Source organism: Labrus mixtus, chromosome 3 (genome assembly GCF_963584025.1).
Source record: "Labrus mixtus chromosome 3, fLabMix1.1, whole genome shotgun sequence".
Lineage (NCBI taxonomy): Eukaryota > Metazoa > Chordata > Actinopteri > Labriformes > Labridae > Labrus > Labrus mixtus.
The window spans coordinates 26,175,997-26,186,373 of record NC_083614.1 but is presented as its reverse complement, the minus strand read 5'-3'; the positions used below and the strand labels follow the sequence as shown (position 1 = coordinate 26,186,373).

Sequence of the window (10,377 nt, the reverse complement as noted above, 5' to 3'; positions counted from 1 at the left end):
TTCAGAGATTTTGAATATCTTTTTTATTTGAATCTGCCATAACATCTTCCTCTGCTGGGTTGGTCTACTGAGGAGACGAGAACTTGCCGAGGAAGAGGATGGACTTGGTCTTATTGTGCCTGATGAAGAAGAGGAACGGGTGGTCGGCTGTGAAGTGTTCCTGCGGCCTTAACATACAGAACGAGGCGATGCCTGCAGTGGCCGCGGCCGCCTCCGTCCCCTCCTCGTTCACCTCCACGAAGGCTTTGTGCGCCACTGTAGACAGGAAGAGTCCTCCATCGCCATTCATGCCGGACAGATCTGACTTTGCCGAGCAGAACACGTCTGCCATGCCCAGTTTGGCGAGCGGCTCGTTCAGCTCGTAGTCGTCCTCCAACATGAACTTGGGGAGGTGAACGACGACTTCAGCGTTGAGGTCCATGTTTTCCCTGTTGGTCCATTTGTCCAGCTGATTCTGTGTTAGCTTTTTCTCCAGCTGCAACAACAAACAATATGTTTGTTTTTTGATCATTTTACATCAAATTGCTCTTTCCTCTTTGTTTAACTGGGCTAATGTTTAGGCTATAATAATATTTATCAGTGGAGATTACAGAGATACATTTAGATATCTGGAGTTAGTCAGTGATGAATGTAAAGGTTTACAACTTCTAAAGCTGCTTGGATGAACATTGGTTTTGAATTGGAGAGAAATACTTGGGCATCTTGACACCTTTATAAATAAACAAAAGCTATATATTTGTCTCTTCTTATTGCTAGAGAGGGACAGACAACCCTTTCATACAGTGGGTACATTCTTTTGGTTATATTTATCCTGATTGAAATGGGATCAACTTTGCTAATTCAAAAATTTTGAATTTTTAAGTTATTCATCAGTATCCTTTATTGGATGCTTTTCCAAATTGTTCCTTAGTTTGCATTGCAGATCTCATCAGATTTATATATATTTTTTTATGAATAATTAAGAGTGCTGTGAAAACTGCGCCCAAAGCTGGCTGGATGATTTTTAACCGATTTAAAAAATGTAGGACAGCACAGACATAAGGACATTTCAAGCCGATTTTTAAACTTTTAATCGTCCGAACGCACACAGTATATGACTCGGCCAGGCATCAGGGCTGCACGGTGGTGCAGTGGGTAGCGCTGTTGGAAAAGACTCCACAAGGACCCTTCAGGAGAGGAAACAGATTGAATCGTAAAAACGGCATACTCTTTCTAGGTTGAGTACCTTCAGGAGAGGGTCGGGGCCGTCTGCAGACTCCTCAGGCAGCAGGATGAACATGCTGAGCTCCTCATCAGCGTACGGCAGCTCCAGGATCTGCAGACCGAGTTTGGGGATGTAGTTGAAGGGCAGCGTCTTCACCTGGTGCATCATCTGGACCGGCGTACTTTCATTCTGACGCACAATTAAAAAAGACATTAAGGTCAAAAGATCAAGTTAGAAAGTCTGCATTGGTAGGTTTGTACCGGTACCAGATTTTAAAAATGGATACGATTCTATTAAAAAACAAACAATTTGAATACCTGTTTCAATACCAAGGCAACAAAACATTCTTAAGCATCCAATATTGGGTAATTGGATATATTTTAAGTACCAAAAACTCCTGCAGGTCTGAATTGCACAAATATGGTAGTAACGTTTTGTGTAATTCAGACAGTGCCCCTTTTTTGCTTGCAACAGCTTTGGGAGAAAAAAATATACCTGTTTTTATTTTTTTCAGTACTATCGATTATTAAAGGTCACATATTATGCAAAATGCACTTCGCCATGTTTCTGTAACACTAATATGTGTCCCTAGTCAGTCTACAAACCCCCCAATGATAAGAATAGTCCATCCTCTCCATCTTCTGCCTGCTCCACTTTTCAGAAAATGTGTGCTCAAACAGGCCTTTTGGAGATTTTCCCTTCATGACATCACAAAGGGCAGTAACCCCTCCCCCAGGTGGGGGACACTCCCTCAGCTAGGTGTTTGTTCTGCTCTCTGAGTCTGCCTTCTCACGGTAAACAATAGGGCATGGAGCGAGAAAGCCAGAGTACACGCGAGCCCTTCCAGAGAGGGGGCGTGGTCAGACACAGCTCATTTACATATTTAAAAGGTACAGACACAGAAACAGCCTGTTCTGAGCAGGGCTGAAATAGAGGGGTTTGAAGGTATGATCAAAGACAGGATCAGAGTGGATTTAGAACAAGACACTGCACACACATGTTTTGGGGAGCTCTGAGACTTACTGAAACTGGTTGAAGTGGAGGAGAATATGTGACCTTTAAAACAACAGAGGTTCTTGTTTTGCAATATAATGGTAGACTATCAAAAAGTATCGAAGAATTTAAATATTTTGACAGCTTAAGTTTCTTGTATTATACAATTCTGCAATTCATTTAGTAGACGCTTTTATCCAAAACATCGTACATCAGAGAGTAAGACAAGCAAGCAAGGAAATAGAGAGGAGGAAACAACGTCAGTAAGTGCAAACAAAAAGGTTTAAGTCCGATCCGACACACAGGTGTTGAAAGGCAAAACACAACATTGGCAGCTGCTCTTGAGAGCTCTAATCAGCAACATTCAAGTTTACATGTCATAATCCGAAAACTTCAGCTGTAGTTTTCACCTGGTTGACTTTGAAGGGCATCTCCATGGTGTTTTCCACATTGAATGGGTTCTTCCAGCTCCCCTTGAAGTAAATGGCATTAACCAGAGCCAGTCGGGTCATTGGGTTGACTGTTCCTGGCTTCAGAAGATCTTTAATCTTATCTGAAAGGAAATAAAGAGAAATTAATCAAGGATTCGTCAAGGACACTTTGGAAAGATTGCAGCACAAATTGGTTTAAAACTCTTTACTTTCTGTCTGCTGCTCGACCCAGCTGTTGATCTCCGCCCTGCAGGCCTCTGTTGCTCCGATGAAATCCACAGATTTCAGGTCTGCCTGGTAAAACTTTTGCGTGGCTTCGAGGAATTTCTTTGTAAAGCAGAAGATAACAATCAGTGAATAACAACCTAGATCTCCTGTAGCAACTCCTCATTACCGTAATACTTTTTTTGGTCTATATTAATCACAACTTTGCAATAGACAACATCTCTTTCTGGATATTTATGCTTTGGTTACATTAAAAGTTGCTGTCTGTTATTCCCTGTGCTGTTTGTCCCTCCTACCCCTTCTGTTGTCTCCAGCTCTGCCCAGGTGAAGCTACAGAGGTGACCTAGCCTCAGAGCTTAAAAGCCCGGTGCTGGCTTCAGGAGGAGAAGGAGACTGCTGTGACGCTCAGTCAGGGATTGGCTGGTGTAAGTTGAGAAAACTCACCGGGAGGAAGTTGGCTGTGGTTTCTCCATAGAGTCGGTTAGCAAGTTTCAGGATGTAGGATGCAGACGGTGAGTTGATGTCAGCGTTCAGAGTCTGAAAGTCTGCATGCACGCCTTCACCAGCGCTGAATGAGAGCGCCTGTGTGACAGTCAGGAACAAAACATTTTATTATAGCATCAAAAAATTGTGGTACAGTTGTGTTACCCCAAACAACTTCTTTATCCTGAACTAAAACCCATAGTCTGTAAATAAACATGGACGAAGCCTCAGTGACGTCAATCATTGGTTAAAGGTTGAAGGGGGTGGTCACCATAGTGGAAATGCTTTCTCGACCGATCTTTCAGTCAACCTAAAAGCAGGCAAAGAGCTGGAGCCGAGTCAGGTATTAAGCCTCCTGACAAACAGCTTCACCACACCCGCCCATCAGTCACGTCAGCCACATGCCTTATTATCAATAACTCTTATCCTTCTTACAAATCAAAACAAATGAGTTATAAATAAAAAAAAGAACTCTGTACATGGTGTGCCAATAGAGTCATGAGTAATTCAGACAAACTTTGCTTTTTTAACCATGTTGTAAACATGTTCATTTCTGCTGTTAAAACAGGCTTTTTTGAATGGGGTGTGTATGTGACTTCCAGAGTGTCTGCACCCACCCTCAAGTGGACAATCGAAGAACTGCAGCTCTTTACACTTTGGCACTGGCTTCATTTTCAGTACAGGTGGTTGCTGCTTGACTGAAATGCAGACAGCAGCGAGCACCAACATCAGGAAAAAAAATCCCTGCAGCGAGGTTTCAAAATCAGGTGGAAAGCTTTCCCTAAAGAGTGGTGGCTCCAATAGCAGCAGATTGATACTATTTTGCACTGACATATTCAAATCATTTCATATATTGGCATAATGTTACCAAACTTTGGCCACAATTTGTATTTGTCCAGTGAGTCACTCGTTCATCCTCCTGCTGTTTTCAACACAGAAGTCATTAATCATGATAAAAGGAAGGAGACCAAAGAACAAAGCTCTGAAGATTAACTGCTCTTTAAAAAGCAAACATAGCAGAAACTGCAGCTCTGTGTGTAACAGCCAGTTTGTATAATGTCCTGTTTTATAGCGAACAATACATGACTTGTTAAAGAGGTATTTATTGAGGTCAAAGTACAGGCGTCGTTAGAGTTCACCTGCCTCAAGACACACCTTTTAGTCCGTGCTTGAATCTTTGCTAAAAGGCTGAACTCAGAATGTGAAATGGAAACAGACCAAGATGACTGCATTTTAAAACCTTCACTGCTAATTATAAAATGAGATATACAACTTCTTACCTGTGCCATCTGAGCCGCAGTGTTTCCTTTAGCTCCCAGGTAAACCATGGCCAGGGCCGAGCTGATGCTGAGCGGGGAGACGAAGATGTTCCCGGTGGGTTTCGCTTGGCTCAGCGTGCGGAGCAGGTCCAAGGCGAAAACGGTGTTCGAGCTGCTGATGGCGGCCATGACTGAAGATGTACACTTATCCTATAAATAGCAAACGGTGTTTTAAATGTGTTTATAACATGTAAGTAAGCAGAAGTGTGCTCATAGCTGAGTGTGTTCACATGAAGCAAACTCTAAGTTACAAAGAATGTAAATGCAGTGCTAGAGCTGAGGCATTTACTCATGTTTACTTCAAGCCATAGTTGTCATAGTAGAAACGATAAATATTTAAGTAGTGCTGTAATAATAAAACATTTTTCACAACTACAATCTGTGAAACCTTCATGTGGCCTACACACCTTTACAGAATAGGAACAAGGAAAACTATTCTTAACCCTTTGATTGGACCCTACGCTCATCCATAAGTGGGTCAAAAAGGAACCAACATTAGAATCGAAGAGTGTATATTTACATGCATTGTACTCAGTGGGTCAGAAAAAGTCTTAGTTTTCACTCTTTAAGTATCATTGGAAAGTAACTGTATAAAATACAAATAATGCAAGTAAACAACCGAATTTCATTTTTAACTTTTGACCCACTGATGTATCTAAGGGTTAAGATATATATAATTGATATTGGGATTTTCCCTCTTAGTTAATGAGCCAATAGAAGTAAATGTGAGATTGTGTTGTCATTTCACCCACAGCAGCTGATTGGAAAAACATTTCTGTGCACTGAAGTAATTTAATGAATGCACATGCAGCCTGAATTATCACTTCTGACATTCAGTCACAGACATCATCCAAGATGGTGTGTAACAGTATTAGACTATGGTTTAACCTCTAAGTTTAAGGTAGCCTAAGGGAAAACCTTTTAGATTGAAACGAAGCTAATTACTTTTTAATACTGTATAACCATAAGCCTTGTTATTAGGCTACTTGTTGTTTTTTTTACCACATGTCTAAGCGAAGTACGCATCAAGTGCGTTTTCTCACACTGACTGGTGCAGTTGCAGCTGTAACGATGCGTTCAAGTACCCGGAAATAAACCCCGTGCGTCCATCTTTAAACACAGAAAGCAGGTGTGAAAACGAACAGCACCATTGCGTGAGTTAAGCTACAGTGTGCGCGACTGAACTTCAGGCCTGTATACGCTGTGTAGTAGTTTATATTACCTGATGTTCGTCCCACAACGAGTGAAGCTCGCTCTTCTGTCCCGCACTGGTCGAGCGCAAAAGTGAAAGTAAAACGTAAAGTGAGGCGGTGGTCCTTAATATCCCGCCCGGAGAGAGAGAGGAAAGTCCCTGTGCAGTGGTTGTGGTTGAACCCAGCAGTTCACCTCTGCTCATTTATAAAGAGCACAGACTGCTGCTGTCACCGCAGCTCTGTGTGGGAGGGACGCGTGACTGCGCGATAAGTCACTGACTGGAGACAAAAACATCCACACCATTATACTCAGAGGACAAAAAAACGAACCGATAGAGGGATGTGAAATAAAGTTTGCACAAGCTAACACTCAATGTGAGCTTTGATTGTATATTGAAATGCATACTTATATTTATTTCTCACACATGACTGGTCAGACAGGGCAATACTCAGGACTAGAACCACACCCATCTCACAGATGGTTCTGTTAGGCCACAGACCTGACCTGCTACAATAGTTAGATCATTTAAAATATTTCAATCATGATCTGTTTATTTATGTGCTTTGAAAAATCCACTCAGCCTGGTATGTTTCTCTGGTGCGAATGCCAAGTCCCTTTATTTTATTTTCTGCCCACAACTTATTTGAACATCAGAATTAGTCTAAATTAAAATCAAAGAAGATCTTATGCGCACTATCTTTCAACATGAACTTGTCTGAAGTGAGTTAGTCACCTTTATGGCACGTGTAACCTGTGATCTCTTTCAAGTAGGCTACATGCTTTGAGGTACTTTACTGCATATTTCCAGTATAATCACTTGATACAAATACTTCAAAACCCAAATGATGAAGTTTACCCTGGTGTCGTCAGGTTTTGTTGTACATGTGTATGTCTGAGTTACAAATAAAATTACCTGGTATTTTCTCAAAATACTAAAATAACAGAAAGTGGATCCAAAGATGCTTTTATTTTTTCTAAATGAACAATGCAATACAAACACATAATCAGCAAATCATTCTCCTTTTTTTTTCTGTTTCTGTAGGTTCGTGTTTAGCAGGTGTTTCTCTCACTTTGTCCCATAAGATAAGAAAATCAGATTTAACAAACTGGATGAACTTATATTTTATTTACATGGACTAAATGTGCTAAAAATGGGGTAAATTTAACCGTCTTCGACTAAGAAAGAGCAGAGAGTCGCCCTTTTGAAACCTGTCATGTGTAGGAAGGTGTGTCACTTTGATTTACAGTGTGGAGATTATTTCTTGTCTCCACCCGTCACGGACGCTTACAGTGTAGCCATGGTAACCGCTGACGCATGATAAACATTTCTGATTCATGGCGACCTTTGGCCTCCGGACGTCTATGTTACATAACAGTCGTCATATAGACTGTCCCACTATGGAGGAACGTCATCGCTATGAGCTACTCAAAACCTCACAGTTCAAAACATTTATAATGAAGCCAAATCAAGCAGCAAAACTATACTTTAGCTTTTGTTATTTTTGCTTTAGGTTGGAGAATGACACCTTTTACCAATTACTAAAATGTTGCCAAAGCCTTTAACTTAGAACAGGAGATAAGAAATCAAAGATAAATCATTCTCAGCATGTCTTAAAACCTCAACGTAAGGCTTCAGAGCCAATGATTAGTGGTATTTAATGCAATAATAACACGGTTTTATAAATGTCTCTGTTATGATTTAACTAAAGGCTGGACCCCAGGTGCAACACAACAAACACAGGAGCTGAATTTAAGGGGGTTTACTGTCCAAAAAAAGAATCAGAATGATTGGTAATCCAGCAGGAGAGGTTGTGGCAGGCAGGTGAAAACTCTGATGGATGCAGGCTTGACTGTAGATGGGACACAGGTGTGCAACAAGGGAGGAGGAGGTGGCGAGGCTTGACCAGGTGAGGAGGAGGCAGGACTGGAGAGTGATGAGCCACACAGACAAACACAGACAGACAGTTGAGGAACAGACAGACACAAGGGAGATGGGGAAACACAAGAAACCACTGGGAAAGCTGAGGCCAATGCTGTAACAGTCCTGCCCGGCTGCACTCTTGAAAGTAACAAAACAAAGCACATTCTACATTCTACATTCTACACATTCTACATTCTACACATTCTACATTCTACACATTCTACATTCTACACATTCTACACATTCTACATTCTACATTCTACACATTCTACATGCATTTATGTGTCAACCTCGGCTGTAAGAAGAAAATAACAGAATTATTATCTTTGAAGGAAAACAAAAAATAAATAGTGTTTTATAGGCTACTTGTTTTATGCAAATTGGTCGCTCTAGAGGGCAAAAATCAGCAAGCAAAAAATAACAAACACATATTGCTCTTCATGATTTAACATCTGATCTCCACTAGAGGGAGCCAGAGGGATGGGCTGCTGAAGGCAAGCTGTATCTAGAAAATAAGCAGACCCCCAGCACCCACATGAAAAAAAGGTGATATGTTGCCGTCAAAATTTTTCATACTTTATTCATCCCTCAGGGAAAATTCTGGTTTTACACTCTGTTACTGAGAGACATACTTCTGCACATGGAGCATGCCAGAGCTGTTGGGGGTAAAGTGCCTTGCTCAAGGGCACCTCAGGAAGTGCCCTGGCATCTCTCCAGCTACCAGACCAACTTCCATATTTTGGTCCATACTGAGACATGAACCGACGACCCTCCCTTTCCCATCCCAAGTCCCTACAGGCTGAACTACTGTAATTGATAAAACTCACAAGAATAGGCCAACACATTTATTCTTACCAAAAGACTTTTGTAAAAACTGTCCAGTTAGTGTGGTATCCTGATTTTGCTTAATATGTTCAAATCTAACTTTGACAACCTCAGAGCAGACGGAAACTTGTGCCCGCCCCCTTAGATCTGAGCCCCCCCTATAAACATACAATATATTTATATAGGCTATCTTTTGGCTTAAGGCGCATTCAGTCATTTTAGTTGCAGTAATGTCATCAAAAGTCACTAGCATTTTCTTTAGCATCTTGTAATTTCTTTCTTATGTTCTGTTTAAATGTTTGAAATCGTAGTGTGTTAATGCTCGATTATTCATGACGTCATGTGATCTTATTTTCCCCTTTGCGTATATGAGCACCAAAGTTATACAATCTTATCACTTGTTGTTGTTCTTTAACAATGACATTGACAGTGAGTGGAAAACTCACATGCCAGCCTCTCTGTTCTGTTCTGTTCTGTTCCTGTGGTTGACGTTGGCATTTCCATTAGCAGCAGCAGCAGCAGCATCTTTTTGTCCTGTCATCATGCTCCGTCACCACAGGGCCACCGATCTGTTCACAGACTCATCAGACGTGTCATTCACGAGGGGGGAACAGAACATGCGGGTCGCTGGGTCAGCCTTGACAGCCAGACGGTCTCATGTGACACCTATACTTAAGTCTTTACAATGGCTCCCCGGTCAGTTTCAGAATCCTGTTTAAAGTTCTTATTTTTGTGTTTAGAGCCGTGCATGGTCAAGCTCCGTCTTAAGTCACTGAGCTGCTGAGGCCTTATAACACCAGCAGGTCCCTGAGGTCCTCTGACCAGGGTCAGCTGGCGGTTCCTGGCACGAGGCTAAAAACCAAAGGAGGCTGTGCCTTTGAGGTTGTGGCACCTATATTTTGGAACTGTCTTCCCCCAGAAGTGAGAGCCTTGACCTCTGAGGGCACTTTTAAGAAGCAGCTGAAGACCCATCTGTTCAGACGTGCCTGTGTTTGACCTGTGTGTCTTTGATTTTATGTGACTGTCTGTCTCATAAAATCTCTGTTCAATTCTTTATTGTGAAGCACTTTGTGACGTCAGCTCTTGAAAGGTGCTTTATAAATAAACTTTACTTACTTGAGGCAAAGTCAGACCTCATGTGAAAAAGTATGTGTGCTTAATAATGCAGCAGCAGAAGGAAAGCGACACAGCTAGAGTTATCTGTTGCACACCATCCTTCTGTATTTATAAATACAAACCGATACATTAATTATCTTTCTTAAATTGTCCAAATATCTGATATTTCTAATTTCAGATTTGGACTTTTACTTCTTGGTGTCTTCTATACAATCACTTGTTCTGTCTTGTGTTTTAAATTTTTACGGACTGTACCTTTAAATGAGGAGAATTATCTGGTGGCACACTTCTCTGTTCAAGATGTTGCACTTGATGTGTGCAAGAGGAGTACTTGAACTTTTAGAAAGCTCATTGTTATCTTTGTGATTTATGTACAAGTTTGAGATGAAACCAGCTCCCCACCAGCAGCAAGGGACAAAGGGTGAGGGGTGTGTGTGTGTGTGTGTGTGTGTGTGTGTGTGTGTGTGTGTGCATGAGGGGGTATTTCACATTGTTTACCTTACTGTACCTCTGTCCTTCAGCAGGCTCATGAAGGACACTCTAATGCCTGGACTCACAGATAAACAGTTATAAACTCTCAGGACCCCTGGCTCATATCGTCCCCTCCTGCAGCGTGAATTACTAAACAAATAAAGACCTGTATCCCTTAAAGCCGGCGTGCTGGGC

General features: G+C 41.6%; 1 protein-coding gene across 1 annotated transcript; it reads right to left on the bottom strand.

Annotated features, from left to right (window-relative positions):
* On the bottom strand, positions 1–6,097 carry serpinb1 (serpin peptidase inhibitor, clade B (ovalbumin), member 1). Its single transcript, XM_061034282.1, has 7 exons — positions 5,878–6,097; positions 4,617–4,805; positions 3,298–3,435; positions 2,838–2,955; positions 2,608–2,750; positions 1,226–1,393; positions 1–475 (listed from the first exon to the last, which is right to left on the bottom strand). Exons 1-7 carry the CDS (start codon positions 6,049–6,051, stop codon positions 65–67), a joined length of 1,341 nt encoding a protein of 446 aa, XP_060890265.1. The 5' UTR covers positions 6,052–6,097; the 3' UTR covers positions 1–64.
* Between the last annotated feature and the right edge of the window lie 4,280 nt (positions 6,098–10,377).

Bases quoted from the DNA above. Each gene is read 5' to 3' on its own strand.
- serpinb1 (XM_061034282.1), bottom strand. From the start codon at position 6,051: ATGAGCAGAGGTGAACTGCTGGGTTCAACCACAACCACTGCACAGGGA. The intron at 3,436-4,616 runs GTAAGAAGTTGT...ACTGTCACACAG, and splicing joins CTGCGGCTCAGATGGCACAG to GCGCTCTCATTCAGCGCTGG. The intron at 2,751-2,837 runs GTAAAGAGTTTT...ATTTCCTTTCAG, and splicing joins GGTCGAGCAGCAGACAGAAA to ATAAGATTAAAGATCTTCTG.